The sequence below is a fragment of the Accipiter gentilis genome, chromosome 15, assembly GCF_929443795.1.
Source record: "Accipiter gentilis chromosome 15, bAccGen1.1, whole genome shotgun sequence".
Taxonomy (NCBI): Eukaryota; Metazoa; Chordata; class Aves; order Accipitriformes; family Accipitridae; genus Astur; species Astur gentilis.
This window is the reverse complement of record NC_064894.1, coordinates 20249688-20274854: the sequence shown is the minus strand read 5'-3', so window position 1 is coordinate 20274854 and position 25167 is coordinate 20249688. Positions and strand designations below refer to the sequence as shown.

General features: G+C 37.7%; 1 protein-coding gene across 2 annotated transcripts in view; it reads left to right on the top strand.

Moving 5' to 3' along the window:
• Window positions 1–25167, top strand: part of PREP (prolyl endopeptidase) — a 98544-nt gene that overhangs the window by 11406 nt on the left and 61971 nt on the right. For both annotated transcript variants that reach the window (XM_049818076.1, XM_049818075.1), the window contains exons 4-7: window positions 1267–1397; window positions 4188–4397; window positions 5620–5741; window positions 18057–18162. In XM_049818076.1, the coding sequence (XP_049674033.1) occupies window positions 1267–1397; window positions 4188–4397; window positions 5620–5741; window positions 18057–18162 (569 nt within the window). The remainder of the gene's footprint in view (window positions 1–1266; window positions 1398–4187; window positions 4398–5619; window positions 5742–18056; window positions 18163–25167) is intronic.

Sequence of the window (25167 nt, the reverse complement as noted above, 5' to 3'; positions counted from 1 at the left end):
CTATTCTATTTGAAGAACTATCTAACCTTCTCGTGACATTTAGAAATTCTTAAATTTGATTACTCCGGTTTTCTGCTGAAGAATAGCTGCTAAAGGACAGTATCTGAAAGGCTGTTCTGTAGAATCTGCAGAAAGGAAGTGCCCAGGGAGGTGCTGTGTCTGTCATATTGTTTGACATTTGCTTCCCAGCTTATTGCCCAGCATTGCAGAGGTGAAATTGGCTAGAAAATGCATGGTCAAATGAAAAATTATGTATCTTTTTCTTGTATTCCTTTCAATCTTTTGATTTTGTCACTCACTGAACATTAGTGTTACTGTTTGAACATATTACTAGTTCAGATTGTTAGCCAGGCCTTTTAGTATAGTTCCACCTTCTGGGTTTACTGGGTTCCCATGCTTGTATCCAAGTACTGAACAGTCTTGGGGAATATGTGAACTTATGTTTAAGTTTGAACATTACCCCATAAATTCCCCTATTTGCCCTGATGAAGCTGCAATTTGATTTGTTAAGTCACGTGTTTGTGTAGTAAAACTCAAAGTCCTATGAAGGAAGAAAAATGTAGTACCTATGGATTGCATAGAATACAGTTATTAATTTCTTTGAGCTCTGCAGTGTCTTATGATGTGAAGAGTATCCTTCACTAAAGAGAATTCTGTAATTCTCTGTTCCTACAACTTTCTCAAAACACATTTTTAGGGACATTGGGAAATACAGATGAAACAATTTCAGTTCTATTCCATTTGAACATCTGTCTGCCACCTGATACAGATGGAAAGCAGCTATATGAATGATGAAGCTTAGAACATAGGGGATGGGAAGCTGTGCCTGTATTAGTAACAAATGCTAAGGCTGCCAGAGCTGTTTAACATAGGCAGTTATGTAGAGTTTATAGTATACTTTGTTTAAAATGCACTGTGGCAAATGCAGCTTTTATTTTTCAAAAAATGGTTTTGATGCATCCTACAGTCTCTTCTGTACAATCTATATCACACTGGGATGAGATTACTCTCATTTTTAGAGGCTTAGAATTTGGTGTCTGGGCTTCCTCTGTATTAGGGAGGAGAGAAAGGCACCTACAGAGGGTGATTAAATCCCTGATGGCCATAGAGGTGGCTGTGATTTCTACTCTGCTGTGAAGCTTGTGTTTCCCTTATATTTATCTGTCTTTTATTCACTTCATGACAATCTCGTGCAAGTTTTTCTTGTTTGCCTAACTGAAAATCTTGAGTTCTTCCTACATATTTTTCCCTCTTGTATTCTTTCAGGTATTTTCACTTCTACAATACAGGACTGCAGAACCAGCGAGTCTTATATGTACAAGATTCCTTGGATGCTGATGCCAAAGTTTTTCTTGATCCAAATAAGCTTTCTGATGATGGCACTGTGGCTTTACGAGGTTAGTGAGACAGCAGTTTCTGCTGAATAAGTCTGGGTCTTCAGCAGAAGTTGGAAATGGTTTCCAACTCTTCACCTATAAAAGTATGGCTACAGTGGCTTGTTTTAATCAAAGTAGTCACAATAGCCATATGTGGATTTGTGTAGTGTTTCAGAAGAACACTTCTAAATCTACATTGTATTCACAATTAACTTGTTTCAGTTCCTTGGTTTCTTTTTTCACAACTCTGTAACAGGTTTCCACTGAAATGTGAACAGATCTTGAGACTGTCCATAATAAGGGAAAAAAGTTTATGTGCTTATGTTGACTAATTATCTTGAAATCGTATTTTGCATCTTTAACACAAGCCAGCAAGTTAAAGTAAGAGACTGGAGGAACGTAGCGTTAACTTTTATAAGAATCACAAAATTACTTGTGTTCACTAGGGCTTTAACTTGTGTTAGCTAACCATTTTCCCACTCCCTATTGGCTTATTGTAGAAGCAAGACTCTTGGACCCAGAAGTCCTTCTAATGTGTTCAAGGCCAGTTAATAAAAACAGAAGACAGAATTAGTAGATGCTTCTTTAAGTGTGACCTAGTTGAAAAGAATCAATATGGCTTTTTTTAGTTAGAAGACCTGCCTTAAACTGTGGATATAAAGAATCGGGTTCATATAATCTTTCTGTATTTCTAAAAAGTTTAAGACAATGTCTCTTTCCAGATGCACTTAGAGAAACAACTGTGGAACAAGAGGGGAAACTCCTGCTGTTGATAAATAATTGATTTAAAGGCAGCAACACGAATAACTGATGGACTGTCAAAGTGAGAATCATCAATAGAGTTCTATTAGGGACTATGCTAGAACATGGACTATTCAGTGTGTTCATATATATTAGAAGAAGGAGTGAGCAGTGAGATAGCAGAGTTTGGTGATGGTACAAAGTTATTCCAGGTGAAGGCTGAAGAATGACTGAAGAGCTGCAGGAAGACCTATAGCGATACTGAGTGGGCAATAAATTAACCGGTAAAAGTCTCTGTGCAGATATATTAAGTGGTGCACAGGGGGACAAACAATCCTAACCTCATTTGTAGAGGTATCGCTGGAATGTGAACTCTGAGCTGACCATGACCACTTGGGAACAGTTCTTAGGCTGTAATAGATAGTTCCGTGAAAATGTCAGCCTGGTTCTTGGTAGCAGCCAAACAAGCACATCAAATATCAGAAATTATTAAGAGGGAAATAGAGAACAAAACAGAAAACACCATTACATTAGCAACCCAGGAGCTTATACAGTAGCATCGAATAGTAAAAATAGTTCCAGTCCCCTCAGCTCAAAAGGGACTCTGAAATACAGTTCAGAGGAGGGCGGTAAGAACAATAAAGGGTATGGAGCAAAGGTTGGAAACAACTGAGGGTGCCCAGATCAATCAGCTTGGAAAAGGGACAATTTAGCAGAGGTATAATAGAGGTCTACAGAATCATTTGTGGCATGCAGTAGAATGGAAAGTGTGAGTAGGGGTTGGTTAGTCGTCATTTTTTCTATTGCAAGAGTGAGGGGATATCAAATGAAAGCAGTGGGAGTCAAGTCCAAAGCAAACAAAAGAAGGTGATAGTTCATGCTTCAAGAAGTAGATTTGTAGAACCCCTTGCCAATGGATGTTGGTGGTGCAAAAAACTTGCTGTGGGCTTAAAGGCAAGCTGGACAAGGTCAAGGAGGAGAGAAGCACTGAGAATCATTAACCAACTACTTCATAGAAGTCTTTTAAGCTAGAAATGGTGAGAGGTTGTAAGATTGAAGGAAATACTACATGTGCTTGCATTGTTCTTACTCTGGTAGGCATCTTATTGTGGTTACTCCTGAGGACAGCTAGGCGGAATTTTGTTCTGAATCAGAATGGCCACTGTTATGTTCTTATGGGGGAGAATATGTTAGGGTGGCAGAGTGGTGCTTCTCAAACCTACAGTTTCTATGAAATGCAACTTTTTTGTGTGTTTTTTTCAGTAGTTACTTTCAGGTATGTACAGGCCTATGATAATTTAATCTTTTCACTTGAGTTGATTTGCAAGAGTGAATTTGATCCTTATCAACTATGATGGAAGCTCTTCTGAATTTTTTTCAGAATCATGTTTACCTCACAACTTGCATAGAACGACATGTCTGTCAGAGGTCTTAGCTGAGAATACTGGTGATTAATCCATTTGCGTGCTAGTGGCAAATGTTTCCAGGTACTTCAGTTTTCATGACTTCGCAGGGTCTAGGTTTCAGTGACTCCAGTACTGAAGTGGTATTTGCTTTATTTCAGGATGCATTGCTTGTATCTCAATTTCTGTTGACTTCTTTGGTACTGTTTCTCTCTCAAAATCTCACTTTAAGTTCTCTACCTGTGTGCATTTTCAGTCTCCACCTCTTCCCCTCAAACTCAGGGAATTAGTTAAGAATTATTACTCAAATCATAATTCAGATGTTAGGCATAAGTGATGTTACTGAACACACTTGCTGAGTATGCATGCCTAAACTCAGATCTGTGAACTACTTGAGAAGTCCACAGAGACCAGAAAAATGCTGTGAGTCCCAAATGATAGCAGATGTAGTTGCTTGCCCTGTCTTTTAGAAAATAAACCCTCTTCTCTCAGTGTTTAGTTAACACAGTTCTTTTAACTGATTTCCCAATTTCACCTCTCTCTTGTTGGGATTTGGCTAGTGTGTAATAAATAATAAAAAGCTGTGTGGCAGAATAAACACTTTTTTGAAAACACTTGATTCCTTGTGCTGGTTCTTACTTTATCTTGTTTGGTTCCAATTTCCTAGGTTATGCATTCAGTGAAGATGGTGAATACTTTGCATATGGCCTGAGTTCTAGTGGCTCTGATTGGGTTACTATCAAGTTTATGAAAGTAGAAGGTCCTGAGGATCTTCCAGATACACTGGAGAGAGTTAAATTCAGTTGCATGGCATGGACCCATGATGGAAAAGGCATGTTCTATAACTGCTATCCACAACAAGACGGGAAAAGTGATGGTAAGTATGGCAGTACTAATTGCATGCTATGGGGAAGCAAAATGACCTTTACAGTAAATTGGTGCAACAAACAATTAGCTGTACTACTTTATATTGAAATAATTAGCTATACTAGTTTATACAGTTAGGTATCAGATTGTCTTGTATGACCAAAGCCTATACTCAGTGTGAATATCCTCTTATCTGCCTGTCCCTGTCTTTCTCTTTAAAGTTTGCTGCTCCTTTTCTTTTTCAATGATTTACTTAGCTTTCATACAGGGAGTTATTGGCTGGGATTTGATGTCTGGTGACAGCTTACTTAGATCTCTTCCCTTATGCCTTTGTGTGGCCATAGGTGAACTGGCTTGGGAGGTTGATGTGATGAATAGCAGTCCGGGACATAAGGTTTTTTTACTCAACCAGATTAATTCATCTGTGGTTCTCAGCACAGCAACGCAAAATGTTTATGCTAGCAAAACTCAAGGAGCAGCACACAAAGTGGAGTAAATTGCTGAGGAGCATCAGTAGGGAGGGAATTTATCAGCTCTTATTATAAGGCGGTGCTACTGAAAAGTTTCTTCTGTCGCTGTGCTCTTTCTTAAGCATTGGAGAGAGCCTGAATTTTGCCTCTGTATTTGCTTGTGCAACCTGTCATTTTGCCAGACTTGCAAGTTAGTTACCCACCTTGTGTTTTTTTCTTTTAAACATGTTTGCACTTCAGAAGCTGAAGTTTTGGAAAACGTTGCAAGAACAAAATTAAAAAAAAAAATAATCATGTAGCACCTCATGCAGTGCCTTAAAATACTTTTTAAAATTATTTTCAGCAAATGGAAGTATGAAGGTTTCTAGGAACGTTAATTAGCAATAACTCCCCTTAGTTGGCCCGGATGAAATGGGAGCAAAAACATTAGAGGGTGGCAGGGATTGTTGGTTTGTTGGGGTTTTTTTTGCTTGCTTAGCATTTCTAGAAAGCAAAGCTTGAAATGATAAATTTTCACATTTGAAGAATGTATTATCAGCAATAAAACGAAAGGGTAAGTGAACAGGTTTGCAGTGTGGTTTGAATTTTATTTTGTCTTGGAGGGGTGTGTTTGGAGGGGAATGGTTGTAGACATTCCTAATTGTCTCTGCTGAATTACTCTTCTCTTTTATATGCAGAGGGATACAGAAATTTTTAAGGGTTTTATTTGATTGTTGTTGGATTTCTGAGAACTAATTGGTTTAAATATCTGCATTTCACCAGGCACTGAGACCTCCACTAATCTGCACCAAAAGCTGCATTATCATGTATTAGGAACTAACCAGTCAGAAGATATCCTATGTGCTGAATTTCCTGATGAACCAAAATGGATGGGTGGAGCTGAGGTATAGTAAACACCCTGAAGCTTGTCATCATTATGTTCAGTTTTTCAGATTCTAACAACTGATAGTAGGTATAAAGTGGAAAACATTTTGTTAAAAGAACGCTTTTTATTAGTGTTGCAGAGTTGACTATTGAAGAATCATTGATTAAAGAATTGCTGAAAATAAGACTGTCTAGTTGGCTTTAAATCAGTCCTCAAGCCTGTAATGACGCAATCACATACCCTTTTTCTTCATTGAGGACATTCTGTCAGTACACATTCCAGGAGAGAGAAGGATTATTTGATGGACAATGTGTCACTGGTCTTGTTTCATCTTAGTGTTGAGCCTCAGCCTTCACTTCCTGCACAAAAAGCTTATTCCAATAATCAGCATGTCTGAATATTCCCTGCCATGTGTCTATTTTGTTTATATTTATTTTTGTGATGTCTTTCCTGAAAATGAACTATGTCCATTCTACTTACTTGAAGAATGGAGACATACAGGTTAAAATCTGTTAACACTGTGTGCATAGTTGGAGACTTTTAAGTTTCCCTACAACATGTTTTATCAGCACTAATATGGTGTGGACTGTGTTATTGGAGATGGAACAAGCGACTGCTGGAATTGATTTCTTAAGCTTATTTTTGTTGAACTACTACTATGTTGTGCAAAGTCCCAGCACACCAAAATGATAGGTGACCATCCTTTGTTCTCCTTACATGAATGATTAAAAAGACCCTAAGTTGTGTAATTAACGTGTGTTTTGTTCTTCATATTAGATTTAACAGTGCTTGATTGAGTGCACTGTTCTAAGTGTTGTCGGAATGTAGTGGTGGTCATTCTGTTTATCAGGGAACTGGCGTTTTTCCAGTGGTTAAACACCTGTTGTAATTCTTTGTACTCTCCTAGCTACTATGTTTAATCGGTACATTTTGTTTCTTTTGGGTCTCTTTTGGTCTGACACTTTCGATAAACATGAAATGTTTTTACCCTGATTTGGGCTATTCAGTTCCTAGAACTATTTTTCCCTGAGAGTACCTCTTTTTTAAAAATTTGATCATCAGTTTGTGTCACTTTTCAATACATCAATCCATGGAAATGTTGGGGGTTTCTTTTCTGTGGGTTGCCGGAAAAGAAAAGTTCTTTCAAAGAATTTGAACAGTGGGATTCAAAATGAGACGGTGAGTGAGAATGCGAAGGGCTCCCCAGCAATGTGACCACACTGAGCTTTCTCTATACAAATCAGACTTATCTGTAGGTTCTGTGAACAAATAGAACCTTTTTTACATAATCTCATCTATTCATGAAACATATCTTTAACAACTGACCTGAATATCTGTGTAAACTTGCAAATGGGGCTTTGGAATTTTTTTTATTGTTCAAAAACTAGTCAGTTCTGTTGAGTTTAACTGGCAATAAAATGGAATTTGGAAATCATTATCCTTATTTTTGCCTAGTTCCGGAAACAAATGGGCTTTCTGTGGGTGACAGATGTCTTGTAGTGATGTATCCACTGATTCACATGAGTGATGCATATTATTATTATTGCTTTGCAGTGTTGTGAGCTAAAGTACACATGTTGTTGTGAAGGCAAATTCATTTGCTGTGGGGGAAGGCTGTTGTAGTCTGATTCATTAGAGTATACAGCTTTTTAGGGTAGTGAAAGTTTGCAGTCTCGGTATTAAATCTTGTGGAAGTGCTATCTTCTGTATTAGGTGTAGAGGTATACTTGTCTTATAGGTAGCAAAACCTTCTTTGAGGTAGTAACGCACTAACAGAACCTTTTCTTATCTAAGTTGAAGAGGCAGGGCTGGAGCATTTCAAGATCAGAATACAAAACTGAATGTGAGGAGGACCATGGAAGAGAATTCGTAGTACAGTGCTTGTAGTGAGTAGCAAAGAGTTTGCCTGGCCAGGGTGTGGAGAAACAGTTATCCAAAGAAAAGCTTGAGGCAACCTTAAATGTACAAGAAGTATCTTTTTTTTTTTCCTGATACCAAATGTTTCAGGTAATTTTTGTGATTAATGAGAATATATAACCCTTATATTATATGATCATAAGTTCTTTGGGGTGGGAAGAGGGGACTGGTAGTAGTAACTCTTGCTGTAGCACACGAAAATAATAGAATCTAGTGCAGCTACCAGTTCTGAAACCCCTGGAACTGAAACAGTCCCATAAGTATTGGGAAAGTGGGGAGGGTGGTGAAAAGAGAAACACCTCACTACTGTGGGTTCTTGTTTTATAAATTAATATGGCTGCTTATGACTGTTTTCTTGACCTCTAGGAGGCATGAACTTCCAGAGGTGTTGGTATTTAAGAAGAAATGCTATTTTAAGGAGGAGTGGTAAAGCAGAAATCCACCTTGGTAAATAATCTTGAACTTATCTAAGTAAAAGTACTTTAAAACAGCTGATATTCTGGGGTTGTGCTATAAGTTCCAGCTGTAGAATGTGGCTCTGTCATCCTGATATTAATGAAAAATGTTTTTTAATGGTCAGGAAAAAAACGTATTATGCAATTAAAAAAACAAAACCCAAAACAAAACAAAAAATGCAGTTGCAAAATGTGCTTTCATCCTTGTGCAGTAGGTCAAAAATCTTCTTCTCAGGCCATTCAAACAAGTTTTCTGGTCAAATTTTTTGAAGTGTGTGTTTGAAAAAGTGGAAGACCGCAAAGTAATGGGGAAAAATTAAAATATCTTTAGTAAAAATCAAATTATATGGCTTATTGGCACTGTCCTGAATATTCTTACTTGGTGCTAATATGCTGCCACAGATTTTAAAATACAGCTTTGCACAGCTCAACGTTTTGTGTTTTGGTGGGTTTGGGGGATTTTTTGGTCTGCTTTCATGCATTCCCATCAGATTAATTAACAAATGTTTTTATTGTACAGGGCCTTGCTGGGCCAAATAGGTAGAGACATTTGGGTTCTCTTACATTTTACACAAGCTCCAGTGAAGACAGTTGGATTGTGGTGTGGGTGGTCTAGTCTCAATTACCAAACCTTTCTCTAGAGTAGGGGCAGAGCTTGAACTTCCAGACTCAGGTTTAGAGCAGAATTTGCATGTCTTGTAACCATTGGGTTGAAGGAGGGAAATACCTTGCTTGCAAGTGAAAAGCACCTGGCAAGGAGATCCTGCAGAGACTGTGAAATAATAACATTCCCATGATACTTCAAAAAAATCAGTAATCTCAGGTGCACTGCAAGAAGTCAGTGTGGTTTGTATTTTTAATGGAGAGAAGAAACTAGGTCACTGATGAGGATAAAAGAGGGTTGTGTAAAATTTTGTCAGCTTAATACATTTATAAGACAACATGCAAGAAAATAACTTCATTTTTTTCCTCATTACACATTCAACACCAGCCCCAAGTATGCTTGATTTAAACAAAATCTGTGGTGCTGAAAATTATGTTGGCATAGAAATAGATGCATTTCCAGCTCCTCACTTGAATGGATTGCTTGTGAGGAAGAAAAAGATCTGTTTATTGTTAGGCAGATATATAAGTTTTGAAAAAGAGACTATCAAATCTTTTCATTAGTCTAGAAAAAGCACATGTATTTCTAGTTAGGATAGTGGGGGAGGTGGGAAGAGCAGGGATGGAGTTTATTTGAATAACATCCCAGTAGAGGGCAGCCTGGTATGCAGATTTTTAAAACCTTGGCAATGTCATAGCTACTCTCTGAAAAGAGGCGCTTCCCATTCTTCTGTATAAATGGCATGTTCTTGCTTCCTCTCCAGACTCGCAGAGCATATCTCTCTTTCACAGCCAGACTATTATTCTCAAAGTTAAACAATAAGTTATATAAGAGCCTTTCACAGTTCGTAGTGTTAGAAGTTCCTTTGGTACTGGCAGGAAAATAAACAGGAGAGAAAGGAGGGGGTGAGGGGAACCCTCCCATCCCAATTCTGCCAGTAGTAAAACAAATATAGTTTTTCATGTTGTTGTCTAGCAAACACTGTGCACAGTCCCTGAATTGACAATTTTTAATTACTTTTTATTTTCTGTTTAGAGCTGTCAGTTAACATCAGTGGTTCTCAACCAGGGAGGTGATCTTGCAATGAAATTCAGAGCACAGAGGAGTAAGCTGTGCCAGATGTGCGCTGGCTGTGGTGTGTTTTCACTGAAGGAACGTGGAAATGCAGCATCCACAGGGGAAGAGTGAGCAGCACAAAGGGGAAGGGCTCAAAACATTGTCAGTTTGCTCAAGTGAGACTTGCTGCTGGATAAGACAGGACTGTGGAAATTTTTCTAAATCCTTACACTATCTTTGTCAAGGCTGAATCTGGAATAGAAGCGTACTGTGAATATCTTCCTACAGTCCTGGCAATAGGTCTGGAGAATTTTACCATTAAGAAACATGCAGGCAGTCTTTCTGGCTGCACGTGGGGCTATGGTAGATGGTAATCTCTTACATAGCCAGGTTGCTGATGCTTTGGTGCTTTCATTGCACTCAAAAGCAAGCTGAAAGCCACAGGAAAAATCGTGTGATGTTTGTCTGTCACCTCAGAAGGCTACTGATTTTACTCTGTGCTAGATTTAAGAAAGAGAATGCATGTAAATATGCATGTACATATTGCTGCATTCCTCTTCTGAACAAGTCTGTCTGACATCCTGTTGCAATTGAAACAGTCATAAGCATGATGATCCAGGGTCAGAATCCCAGTTCTCTGGCTTTGCTAGGTATCCTTCAACCCAAAGCTTAGCAGAGGCTCAGAAGGATATGATCAGAATAGAAATGCTTTTTATACCAGCACATTGTATCTGAAATCCAAGAATAAAAACCCGCCTGGAATAATGAAACTGAATTAATGCCCAAAGCATTTTTTCTAACCTGGGGAATGGATGGATAGAACACATCAGCGTGTTGTTTACATATAACCAGTCCATGTCCTGCACAGGGTATGTCAGGTCTGCTCCTCAGAATGTAGTAAGTGGTTTCTGCTGGACCTGATCCTGAAATTGTGCATTCCTGTGATCACCTATCATTAGGGCTTCTGCAATCTAGTTGATTAAACCAGTATGATGCAAATAGCAAAGAAAACAAAGCTTTTGCAGCCTTAAAGAGTACCAGCTTTAGGGGCCTTGGATTGGGCAGACAGTCCCAAGAGGTCACTTAGTGAAAGGGAGTTCTTGCCCCAATCCTCATCTTCTCAAAAGATGGCTAGAACATAAAATGTGATAGGAGCTATATGCAAGCTTCAGTGACTTTCTGGTAGCACTGCAAAGATAATGTCAGAACATAGCTTTATGTTCCTTTCATTACAAACCCCCCCCCAACCCCCGTAAAAAAACAGCACTTCACGATCATTATATCTAATGAAAAAATCTATTTCCTATTCTAGGAAAGGAAATAGCTTTGCTTTTTCTAATAATGAGTTAATAAAAGTGGAATTTGAGAGGCTGGCAGATTACAGTGGGGGTTCTTTGTTGTGGTGCAAGTAGAACTTTGTGGCACGGGAGCATGTGCCCATCTATGATGTTAGAACACTCAAGGCTGCCTCAACAGTGTAATTGCTCTCATCTTTTACTGACTAAATGTTTCGGCAAATTTTACAAGAATTTTTACTTTTTTCACTGTAGAAGGCATGTCCTTTGTGTTTTTTGTGTTCAGTATTTTACTTTACTCATCTGATAGGAAGCTCTAAAATATTGGCAGGTAATTTCTTCATGAATCTGAAATGTCTCTTGCATGTAGATTCTTCTTAGTCAAGTCATATTCACGTTCAGTGGTGTTACGCAAAAATCTTTCTTCATGTTTAGGAAGTAACCACTGTCATCAGTCTGTTTTATTGTGGTGACTAGGTACATTCCTAAATGAATTAAAAAATAAAATCTATTCAGCCACTCTGGGTGGTTTTAATCTGTTGCATACATAGCATATAGTTAAATGCTATGAGTTTTTAATTCCTACTTATTCATGCCATGCATTGCATGACTGCATCTTTATTGCCACCTATCTTGCCTTCTCTGGATGGTCTGATTTTCCCATGACTGGGTACACAGAGTCCAGTTACTAATTTGACCATTTGGCTCTGTTTGAAAGCTTTGATTCTGTGATTTTTCTAAGCTTTGATTTTTGTGTGTGTGTGTGATTAATTTGCTCTGTTTCATTGGAAATGTATTAGATAGCAATGACAGTTGCCTTGTTCCGTATGCAAAGGACACTAGTGCATGAAGAGCAGTAGCTCTGTAAAATAACTGCAGATGCAGATCAGGTTGTAGATTATAATAGCGTTAATGTCTGTAATTAAAGGAGAAGTTGGTTTATCTTTTCCTCAACATAGACATATTATCTATAACTGAATTTTACTTAATTTTTTAATATCTTGTTATGCAGAAACAAATTATACAGTGATTAGGTTTTTCCATCTTGATGATAAAAAGGGTAAAGGTGGTAAAACTTTTAATTGGTTAGCTTAAAAAGGAATGATGTGTATATATAGTTGCCTTAATATAATACTATGCACTCAAAGGGCCCCTATTTGTGAACTAAAAATAGAGACCTCTTCTTTATCCTGAATCTTGCTGTGGTGACTACCTAGGTAGTATTCAAAGAACTGGCATTAATATTCACTGAGGTTGCTGTCATGCACTTTACTTGGAAACAAAGCACTTTAATGTCTCTCCTATTGATGTTTTAGTTGAAGAGTAATACATAAATCCAGGAAGTCTGAAAACCTGACAGCCTTCTCCTGTTATTCTTTTTCTTTTTTTAATTATGTATGATTTTTTTGGTCTGAAATGTGCTGCTAGTAGACAAAATATTTAACTTTGCTTTTGCTGTGGGTACTCATAAATGGTTACTGCTATTATAAATGCAGAACATCTAACTTTTTGGGGTTCCTTATATGGCTTGTATGGTGAATTAACTATATTTGGTAATGAAAGAAAAACTTGAAGTAGTTGGAAAGCTCCTTTTACTAATTAGGATTTAAATATTTTTTTTGTCTTTTGATATCCATCGATTTATTGAAGTTACAGGTAAACCACTCCATCTCTTAATATTTTTCTAATCAGTGGTTACTTTTCATCAAAATGGAGAGAACGGGTAACACTGAAACAAAATTGCTAGTAAAAACCAAAAAATACTCCACTATAAAGCACAACTTCTCTATAAAGATTTTACTTTGAAGAGTTTGATTCTTGAAAGACTAAATAGAATAGCACTTGGGAGCACAGCTGTCATAATGATGCTTCTGTATGTTTGTACAGAGTAAAGATGGTCACAGCAAGTATTTCAGAAATAATAGATCTAATAAATTCAAAATTGCCAAGTGACCGAATGACAGCAGTGAAACTACGAACTGTATACCAACATCAGCTCTTTGAAATAATCCTTCCTTTACTAGTGCTGAGTTAGGAATTAGTGCTGTGTTATACCAATAAAATCATCGTTAATGCCGAAGGTTTTTAAAAGCTCCAGTTGAAAGGCTACAGGATTTCTTCTGTCCTATTTTGACAGGACCTAAATGTCACTTTAGGATGTTCAGTTGCTTTATAAACTCCTTACCTTTTACAGTGTGTTGTTTGAAATTATAGAAATTATTTTAATGAGAGAAATGTGCATTGACTAGCTTTCCAGATCTCTCTCAGAAATTCTTGAGAAGTGTTTCCTTTTCAGCTTTGATGTGGGAAACCAGGAGAATTTACTTCTGATCCAAGCTGTCAGTTCTGACAGTACAGCTGTCTCCCTTATGCTGAACCATGAATGCATTCTAAGATTTGAGTGAAATACTGATACGAAAAATCAGTTCATAAGTTTGTGGGCCAAGAGTGAGGATTGCAGTTCAGCTCATAAAGATGATGTAGCAGTGTAAGAATAACCCAAATGATAGCTGGGAAATCCTATTTCCTTTTGCCATTCTGAAACCCAAGCTCTTGTCTGTTTACGGTATAGAAGAGTCAGCAGCATTCAGGCCGTGATTATACATTCATCAGTACTGCCATCTGAGCTGCCTTAAGCAATCTGCCGGTTATTCATGTTTCCAGCTGCTTGGTGCAGTGTGTTAGCCATTTGTGCAACTGCACAGTGAACTGAGATACTAATCTGGCAGAGGGACTACTTCTGTTATTATTTTTCCTTTTTTATTGTGTGTTTTTTCTCCCCCCCCCCCCCCCCCGCCCCGGATTCTTCTTTGTTTTGTTTTTTTATCTGGATTATCATTCTTTTTTCTTTTCCTTTTTTTCCCTTTTTCTTTGTTGGTTTTTTTTGTTTAACATGCTATTTTTTCAGCTGGATCAGCTCTCTAGTCTGGTTTACTTCACAAATGGTAAATGCTTGTACTGACATGACTAGGGGAAGGAACTTGCATGGATACAAGCAACCATAGCAGCAGGAAGAGCTAGAGGTGAAAACCGCGTAAGCTAGTACTGCTGCCAATGTTTGCTCATCAGACTGTAACTTGCAATGTGGATGTCTAAATCTGTGGTATAATGCTAAACATTTTAGCATGCTGCAGTCAACAATGTCTTGTCCTGTTTCTATCAAATTCCTTTGGGTTATAGAACTCACTGATGTAAGAATAGCTTCAGTGATAGAGACAGACCTAATTGGCATCCCACCAGCAATATGCTTTGGGAATTTCTGGTTCAAATTAAATGTAAACTGCTATCAACTCTTCACTAGTCCAGCTGGGAATGTGGAAGGAAAAACTCATTAGATGTACTCAGATTTGCTGTCATCAGAGGTTCTGAATTGCGCTTGTAACAACAACATCAGAAATTTGCAAATAAGTTTTCTTCCTTAGTAAAGTGAGCACTCTTTTGTTAACTGTTAACTGGCAGCATCAAAGAACAAATTTATGTGGGTTCTGACTATGACTGAAAGAATTTTGTGTGTCATACTGTTGAATTTAACTGAAATTTATACTTGTGTATGCCACTTGCAATTATTTAACATGTTTTATGGGTTGGTGAAGCAGAGAAGAAAACTTGGTGCTTTTATGAGTATGAACAGTTACTTAGGCAGCATATTGCAGTCAGTAGTTTGTTTAAAACTGACACCTGCGGTTAATATTTGTCTAAAACCACCAAAGATGCCTCTTTCAAAAAAGATCACCTAATCTTGGTTTCTGTTTCTGGATATATTCCCATCTTGGAAGGAGGAGGCAAAATATCTCAATTTTGCAGGCTGCCCTGTTAAAGCTATCTTAGCTGTTTCCTATAATGGGTTTTTTTGGTCCAGTAGGAATCTTACGTGTTCTTTTCTATTTTGCCATGTGCATTTTCAGCTGTATGGACTTTTTTTAGTGGTACAATTAGTTGTTGACAAAATGCCTGTAAAAAGTACAACTTGGAAACACTCATTTTGTGGTTTTTTTGGTTGGGGAAGGGTGTTTTGTTTTCAAGGGTCTTTGGTTTTGGGGTTTTTTTTGTTAGCTGTCACGTACTGAGATTTGGCTCTGTATTCTAAGTTCCCTTCTTGTGTCTTCAAAACTGTGGATCTGTTTGAATAGCAGTATAGTTAGGATCTAATTCTTCTGAAATTTGTTTTGTTTAACTAATTCTACGGATATTTTGCACAACTAATGTTATGAATATTAACTCAGGTAAATCTAAGAAGTAATTACAATATATGAATAAGAATTATTTTGTAGATGTGTTTAGGGCCGAATGGAAAGTTTCCAGAACTCAGACTCACGTTTTGTGACTAGCGCTTTAAATTCCCATTAGATATTGTCATATAAGAATGTGGACAGGAAACAGCATTCTGTATCGGCTGTTAAGAAAACATCTAAATCTGGTAATTTTGGAAGATGCTTGAAACAGCTCAGTCAGGAGAGGGAAACTTTAAGTTGATGACTTCCTGCCTTTCCTTGATGGACTTGCACTTTCAAAAGCTTTGCCAGGAAACAGAGTATGTTTGCGAAGCCTAAATAGAAAGAAGGATTCATTGATGACTTTACCAGGAGACACCATTTTGGAAACTTTGTGTGTGTACATGCATGTGCAAAAGCAAACCAAGAAGCTTCACTGGAAAATTTATAATGTGGTGGTAGTTTATAACATTCATTTAACAGCAGCATTACATTTTTGTGTATGTAAACCTAATGAAAATGGCAAAAATGAAAACTCTAAGTGTTACTTAGTTTGCCACAATAAGCAAAAGTACACTTAAAATTACCAGCTTGGATGGTTTCTAAGAAATTTCATACTGCTTTGTGGCAGGAAACACACCTTATTAATTCCATCACTTGAAAACTTGAGGGAAAATTGCTGTGAATTAAGTGACTGTCATTCAGATGGACTAAGCTGCCAGCCTTTTTCTACCTCTGAGATGGACTGCTGGCAGATACCTTAAGGCAGCCAGAAATCCAAAGCTAGCCTCTACCACTTGGGTAGTTTTTTTCTGTTGTATGTCGTACTGTAAATAACAGTATGAAGTAGATGAGTATTCAGCTTTTGCTTTTAAAAAATAGATTGACAGAGCAGCTATGCAGAGCAAGCATGTTTGCCATATGCCAAGTGCCAACTTGATGGTTTTCATTATCCTGCCATTGTGAGCAACTAAATTTTGGTTTTCCCATTCAAACAACAGGTATTGTTCTGATTAAACTCTACTGCTCTGTACATAGTACTGTGATGGCATGTGTAGAGGTGTGCATGCATCAGCAAAATGATTTTAATGGGGCTTAATTCACCAAGAGTGTAAATCTAGAGTTGTTTCATGAACCTAGATTTTGCCATATCTAGGATATTCACAGGCTCAAACACTGACCGTGTTGGAGTTGCTAGAGAGAGGAAGCATGGTGAGGAGACCTCCTCGTGTAGAGGAGGCTGCAGTCAGTTTATGTAGACCTGTAAGATGTACTGAGGGCCTGTTCTGAAAAGTTAGTGGCAAACTCTTTTCTATAGGTTCAGTTTAGCTGACAGGTTACACAGTAAAAAAGGAGTGCTTACACAGGGGTCAAAATAAAGACTTGTCTGAGATAAATGCCTCTCTCACTTAAGTATTAGCAGTTTCAGCAGCACATATTTTCCTTTGATAAGCAAGTGCAGTCCGGGTACATCTCTGCATCTCTTAAAATACCTGAATTAATGTTTATATCCCAAATTACAGATTTTCAATGAGATACATGTCACTGGTCCTTCTCATGTCACTGTTGGGCTCCATTTATTTCCATAGGATTTGGGGGAGGGGAGCTAAATTCCCTTTGCATGGAATTGATACCTTGGTAAAGGAGTTTGGAAGTTCAGAAGTTTTGACGTCATCTTCACAAGAAATTCTTTAAGGGTTTTTTTGGGCAAAAGCCACTGGTCTCTCCATTGTGTCTTTACAAAGATGGCTAAGTCAGCAAATACTCTTGCACAATTTAACATTTGAGTGCTGACATTATAGTGACGAGAGAGAGAAACTGGACACCTACATCACCAGATGTGGCTACCTCGTAGTTTGTTGAGAAGTTTCTGTTGAACTACATAAAGCTGTTTTAATTGATGTAGAAGGGTTCTTTTTGAGTACTGTAGTTCAGTAGAAGCCCGGCAATTGGGTTGATCACAGGACCAAAGACTGCTTTATATTCAACATAGTGGATTCAGTTAAACTTCTCCACATTGAAGGCATTGACTGAGATATTGAGTCCATTCTTAGTTACTGAAATGTCAGGTTAGTGCTGTACATTATTAGTTGTCGTATTGGTTCTATGTGGCAAGGTTTTCATACTGGAGGGAGCTGCAGGGGTGGCTTCTGTGAGAAGAGGCCAAGGCTACCACGAGTCGGACAGAGCCAATGCCAGCCGGCTCCAGGACGGACCCGCTGCTGGCCAGGGCTGAGCCCATCAGCGATGGTGGTAGCACCTCTGTGATAACATATTTAAGAAAGGGCAAAAAACACTGCACAACAGCTGTGAGAGAGGAGTGAGAACATGTGAGAGCACCAGCCCTGCAGCCCCCCAGGTCAGTGCAGAAGGAGGGCAGGAGATGCTCCAGGCGCCGGAGCAGAGATTCCCCTGCAGCCCGTGGTGATGAAGACCCTGGTGAGGCAGGCTGTGTCCCTGCAGCCCAGGGAGCTCCACAGTGGAGCAGACATCCACCCTGACTCATTTAGACACCTTTCTAGCTGGAATACTTTTAATAATCATAAACTTTTTTTTAATTCATGGTGGAAATAAACACATTATGCTGTTCAATTTTGACTATACTTCTGTTACTTGTTGATGTAAGCGATGAGTGTGGATTCTTGGTGAGTTCTCGTATTCCATACACATCTGTTCACTCAACTAACTGTAGCATCAATTTATTTTTTGCTAGGGGTTTAGGAACTTAACTTTTCAAGTCAGATTTTTTTTTTCCAGAGGATGAATTGTGTTTGATTTTTCTGTAACTTCTTACAGGTATCAGATGATGGTCGATATGTCTTGCTGTCTATCCGAGAAGGGTGTGATCCAGTGAACAGACTGTGGTACTGTGATCTACAGATGGAGTCTCAGGGTATATCAGGTATGTCTTTTCTTGCTTTATAAGTTTTGCTTCACTTTAAGACAATGTAAGACTTTAAATACTTGATTTTTGTTTTAATATGTGTATTGCTTAACCTCCTCTCTTTTTTCTAATGCAGAGACTATGAGAAAATACTCTGCACTGCTTCTGGTAGCATTCTATTTTCTGTTATGCATCAGTAGATGGAAAACTCCATTCTTAGTTCTGTAGTTTGTTTAAAAGGTCACAAGGAAAAATTGAGATAATATAAGCAGCATTACCAGTCTATGTTCCATTTCTTTCTATACCACTAGTACTTTTCCGTGTTTAATTTTTTTTTACATTTTTAAAATCCCTGTGTCATCCTTCAAGTGCTGATCTCCCTTTTTTGAAAAGAGTACCTGCTTTATAGATAATATTTTTTTTCTCCATCTAGTACTAGGAAACAAACAAAAATCATCTAATATTTTGGTAAAATAACTTTGCTTTGTAGCATCATTATTATTACAGTAGAAGTATCTACTCGTATTTCACATACATGTTCATGAAATGCTCCTTCCTTGCCTTCTAGCTGGGTTAGCCTTTGGTTTTTGTGTATTTGGCTTTTTAGCCTCAGTGGTATGGTCTGAAAGTATGGTACTTTGTTCCATATGGCTATTGTTGATGGTTGGCATAGTGAGTTGTTTTACTGATCAGTAGTTTTGTATTTGCAGAGTATTGGATTATTTGAAATCTCTTCCTCGATACGTGCTTTGCATAGAACACAACTTCGCTTTTTTTGATTCTTTGCGGCTTCTGTCTTTGAAAGCTTCACAAACAATAAATATTGCAGTAGCTCCTTGTTAAATACTGGATCTCAAGAAACTTGTTCTCTTGCCCATAAACAGAATATTCGAGGCTTATGAGTGTGATTAGAACTGATAGCAGCTCTGCAATATGGAGTGTATAGTTCTGTTTCTCTCTGCCTTTATTACAGTGTGTGGTTGTGTGATCTTCCCTTAGTTCATCAACAAGTCTTAGTACAGTATTTTGAATTTTGGTGAGTTAAGTGTTAGTGATAATAGTTAAGTTTTATACTCCTTTTTGGGGAATTATTAATTTTGATTTGTGGACATGTCACTCCTTTTTATAAAGGATATTTCTTAATTACTTCTAAACTTGTCTTGGACAACTGAGTAGTCAATGTCCTCTTGAATGTAGAAAATGGTAGGTCTAATCAAAATTATTACAGAGGTTTTCCATGTAACTATTATGAACATAAAACTGTAGATAAAAATGTCATTTTATACAGTGAAGCATTTTCATAAATGATAAATTGCACTGTCATTCAAGTTGACACTTTCCAGCTAGAGATAGAATACACAAAAAACGTAGCTCTCCTTCCATATTCACCCTCCTATTTATAGATACACTGGACAACCTTGAAGAGAATACTAGCACTGAGCCTTGAAAGACTGTGGCTGAGATAATGAAACATCTGTTTTGTACTACCTGGTATAAGGTAAACCTAGAGTTTAACCTTTTCCAGGCTTGGAGATGTTGTTTTAAAGAAGTTTTTTCTCTGAACCAGTCTTTGACTTGCCTTTCTATTTGTTTGTTGTTGGGTGGGAGTTGTTCCATCCCTCCAAATTCTCCTTTTTTCCCTATAAAAGGAAAGATCTAGCTGTAACCATTTGCTTGCACAAATTCTCTATTTTACAAACTTCGGAACTCTCTGTATCTGTCTCATGAAGTTGCCACATGCATTTTCATTACAAAGACTCTTAGCTTTACCCATGTCTTTCTACCTCCATGTTAGTAACCACTGACCCAACAGTAAACATCTGGGATGTTTCCTAGAGTTGATCTTCTATGCAAATGTAAACACCCTGAACCACTGGTCCTTCAGCCTTTGGTAGCCAGAGGCAGTAAGTTGAACAAGCAGTAATGTATGTAAGCTTAATTCTTGGCTCTATCAATCTAGACCACAAGAGGTGTAATTTCAGTTCAACTTGTAGTTTTCTGGGACAGCAAGAGGTTGCTTGTAGAAGTTACAAGAAACAAATGCCAAATTTCATTATTTAAGCTGGTTTAGACAAGTAAATAAGCAGCTCTAGAATAATGGAATTTAGTGGCAAGTCTTTCTTGACTTAAGACTTGTATTTAGCTGCCAGTTTGTACAGACTGCTCAGTAATATCTCAAGGTATGTTCACATGGGTTAAGATTAAGTGATGCTTAGAGAATTATGTATAACAAGCACATTCTGAAAAAAAACTGAGCTACAAAAATACTGGCTCTTTTTATGCCATCCATAGAATGCAGTGTTCAGTACGAAAGTCTAGGTAAATATCAAACCATACCACTTGTAATGAAGTGTTAAGAGCATCAAGTGTCTTGGAAAAGTATCTGTACTTTTAAAACGTACCACATTATTCTTCTGTCTTTTACAACAGACTTTATTTATGAGTAGAACTCATACCTTTGGTGACATCTAAGATACTTCTTGCCGTTTTCCTCCTTCAGAACTATTCAATGTTTAATCTGAGCCTTTTTATTTGACCTGTTTACAATGATCTGTTTGTTCAAAAATCCATTCTAGTGTTCAGAATATCTCAGTTTTGAAAAAAAGATGAAGGAAAGAAAAGTAGGGTAGCTAGTGTTTTTCCAGTGCCATAGATGGCACTTGATATAGATAAATAATTAGACTTTCAGGCACATTTTTTTTCTTCCTTACTTGCTCTTTTAATCCAGGTTGTCCAAGAACATGCTAGTTAAGGTGATATTGACTAAACTAGTAACTGGATTGAAGTTGATTGACCAAAGAAAACTTCTGTCAAATATGCCAGAGACAGGACTATGGTTTTTGTAATGAGGAGAGAAAAAATAACAGAGCTGGTGATTAAGGGAAAGGACCTAATATATGGAATGTACCTTGGAATTGAAGGGGCATGACTGGTTTTCTGGTATTATAAATGGTCTTGTAGTCATTCCGTACTTAGGTTGTCTCCACCCTGCCCCTTTTTTTTTTTTTCCCCCCTTCTGTAATAAACCCCTGACACCCCTGTTCCCTATGACACTTGTTCGGACCTGACCTTTAAAATCTAACAGAGGCTGGTTATAGGACTGTCCTTTATCCTGTTAAATTTCTTTGAGATACATCAGAATTTAAATACTGTTTGAGCAGTGGGTAAAAACAAGCACATGTGCATATACTTAAGGACTAAAGCCACACTACCACTGTAGAAGCTCACATGCTCAACATCCTGAGTATGTTCTCTATAGCAGCATCCTGGCTGTAGCAGGAGGGCTGAAAGATGAATAGGCAGATCTGACTTCTCTTGTCTAGATGGGGCAAAACAAAAGGTAGGGCTTCCCTTAGCTACAAAGGGATCAAGGTGCTAAACTACTCCTATCCCAGACATTTTATAGGCATGTTACATGTGGCTGGCTCTTCTCATACTGAATAGTAATGTTCTGGTTTCTAGGTTGAGGCCCTTGTATTAAGTGAAAGACATTTGTGTTGCTGTGAAATGATTCATAGTTTGATGGTGTACTGTACAGCTTATTTAGAAATAGTAATTGCTTTTATCATTTGTCCCATTTTAAGAAGGCCTTAAGAAAAAAATTCGGAAAATTCCATGCAATGTGGCAATATTACACTGGATATAATTAGAGGTTGGGAGGTGGCAGATTTCATATGAGCATATACAACTTCTCTGTCATGTATAGAGATTATGATACAGTTTTTCATTACTATATTCATCTTTGGGGGGTTGTTTTAGCTGAACTAGTCTAATTCAGCACACAGATGGGCATATAGGAGGGGATTGTACTCTTGTGGAATATTTCAAGTCTGGTATCAACTAATTTCCCATAGTTTTGAATTTATATTGTAAAGTCATAGTTTAGAAAGTTACATTGCAGTTTCTCATTGCAGTAGAGTAAATATGCTGTCCTTAGGGAGGGTTGTTAAAATTAAGGTTGGCTAGCTCATTTGTGGATTTGTTTCTAACTTAGTGTATACTAGAAACATGGTACAATTTATTTGAAAATTTTTTTTTTTACCTGTATGTTGAGACCTGCTTGCTCAGAGTAAAGTTTTGGTTTGTTGGTCTGAAAGACAAAAAAAAAAATAATCATTTCCCCTCAAACAACACAGTATCTGGTTGAATTATTTTGCTTAAATTTGCAGGATAGAGTGGAGGAGTGGGGCAGGGTGGATCCATCTTGGGAAAAGAAAAAGGAACAGAAGTGCAAAATGAAACAGTATGTTTCATATGTGGAAATGAAAAACGCTCATCAAATATCTGCCTGACAGAACTCAGACGAAGACTGAGAATTCAGGGATGAGTCAGCTACTGTGGGAATTATTGAGCAACACAATATAGCCCATAACAGGCTTACAGGAGTTCAGATATGCCTTTCCCCAGCAGATGGAAGGAATGTGTAGTCTTCCCTTTTTACTTTTATTTACATGTAGCATGTTTTTATAGCAAGACAAAGATTTCCTTTTTAATTTCAAATTAAATTCATTAGCCTCTGTCTTTTTTGAAAAGATTAATGCAACAGGATAAGCATATCCAATTGAAAAAACAAAGCTGTAAAACCTTTTTTGCCTCCTTAAATCATGACCTTTTTTCATATTTATGCTCAATTACATGTCTATTCTGTTTTTATTGCATATCTAGACAATACAAATAAATAAGTAAATCTGCACCTTTTCCATCTTAGACACTGAAAGGGAAGATCCAGATTGTCCCACAAGAATCAGCAAGAACTGGAACAGAATGAAATAAAGATTTCACCCCTTTTTGCTAACAATCTATAAGCAGTAGGAACAATGCCTTGCTTTCCAAAGCAGCAGAGTAATATTGTAACTGTTCCTCTGTCTCTCATCCCAGATGGTGGTAGGGATTTTTGTGCCTCCTTTAAGCTTTTCTTTACTCCACTGGTCTTGTTTTCTGGCTAAGAATCTGGTAGGCAGTGATGCTAAATCACAATGCCTGTTGCTTCGAGGTGCCTGACTTAACTAAAGGTAAATGACCTAAAACCTATCTTGGTTGTTTTAAATAATACCCATTTTTTTCCACAGAATGAGATGCTTCCATTAGCCAGAATGGAAGTCATCTTGCTAGTATAGAAGGATTACTGTACTGGGGCTTACAAATAAGGAACATAATATATATTTCCATGTTTTGTCCCATATCTGATAGATCTGTAACATGATCTGGACATTACAACACTGAAATATTTCAATATTTATCTTTCAGATTCTTTGCTACCCCATGGAACCTGCAGTCCTGAGCTACATTTCCATTCTATAAAATTCAGAGACAGGGGCCACAGAAAAGAATGCATGATAACCTCCCTACTGAGCTACTGAAATTAGGAAAGAGGCAGTGTTGAGGTTAGCGAGACAAGGTTGAAACTACATGGGACATAGGCATTCCATGTTCATAAGCTACCTCTCTGAGATATCACGAAATGTGCAAGGAGGTGGTGTTCTTCCTGTAACGGCATAGTGTGGAAAACACATACTGTCTTTGCTTTGACTGTGGATGTTGTCTCTTGGGATGAGACTCCATTTTCACTCCATACTTTGCCTTCAGCTGAGCTTCTTGGCTTAGATATTATATGTATTTTAACCAAATTGGAATCTAAAAAGTGACATTTTAAGTACTTGGGGGAAAACGTCCCTTGTGGAAATCATCTGCTGGGACTTCAGTCACTTCTGTGCATTTTAGTACAGTATTCTAGGTGTCAACCAAACCAAATTGCTTTGATGTAGAGGGAACCTCTGGCTTAACTTTCTCACAAGTTATCTTTTTGTGAAACCTGATTTGCCCAATATTTGCCACTTCATTATTGCTTTAGTAATCTTGAGTTAATGCATTTCATTAACTTCCTGCACAGCATGAGTTGTGGCTTCTCTTTGTCTGTACTCCCTTTAAATTATAAGTGAGGAGATAATGGTATCATTAAAGACTCTGTGCAAGCATGACATTTTATTAGTTCTGCTGTACTGAGGGCAGTTGTATCTTGTGCATTCATTGATTCTTGATATGTTTCAGTGGCTGTGGACCAGTGGAAGTTAGCTTGCCCTGTGTTGAGCAGAAAATGATCTTGACTCTGAGTTGAAATCACATCTAATAAAAGGCAGTAGACTGTTTCTAAATGTTTAAGGAATTTAAAGGATTTGACTTGCTTATTTCTACACTTAAAAAAGTTTTAAGTGTGTCAGCCCTTCCCTCTTTTCTGTATGTGATTACTCATGATATTTTGTCAACAGCCATAGGTTAATTGAATTTGCAGTGCAATCTTCTGTCATAAACATTGTCAGTTTGTTTTCCCTGGAAGATAATCTACACAGCAGTGTTTTTGTTTCTTTCTACAAACATTACAGAGAGCATCTGAGTATCTTTTCTGCTTCCCAGGTTAGCTAAAATGTTCTTCATGCTTCCCTTCCCCCCTTCATAATCTTTATACTGTATACAGACTGAGTCATTTTCCTCTTCAAGTATTCAGGTTGTTTGCTAGGTTTTTAAGTGGGCCATTGTGAGCTATTTGTGCCAAGAATGCTCCTTTTTAGAATAGAAAATCACTGTGATAAGTAACTTATGACAAATATATAGTTATTTTTTATGAGAATTTTAAATTGGTCTGTAAAGATAAGAGGCTTGGGGGATATTGTTTCCCCTGCTCGCCTACTACCACGTGCATCTTGTGAATCGCACCAGGTTAACCCAGTTTGTGGCTTAATTTTTACCACAAAATTCTTCATGTTAGAAATGACCAGATTTACCAATTGGAATTTTATGTTTACAGCTAACTTAACCAAATATACTTTTTTAAAAAAGCTCTTATTATCTCATATCAAAGTGTTTTGCAAATACTCCATTCCTCAAGACTTGATACCCGTGGTCATAATTCACAATATTGTGGCAAGACAATACTGGGAGAAGACACCACTGGGAGAAGACAGCTGGGCTGTTCTTCAAGGTTTTGGGGGAACTCCCTTGCTATACTCTGCTTCAAGTTGCTGTGGA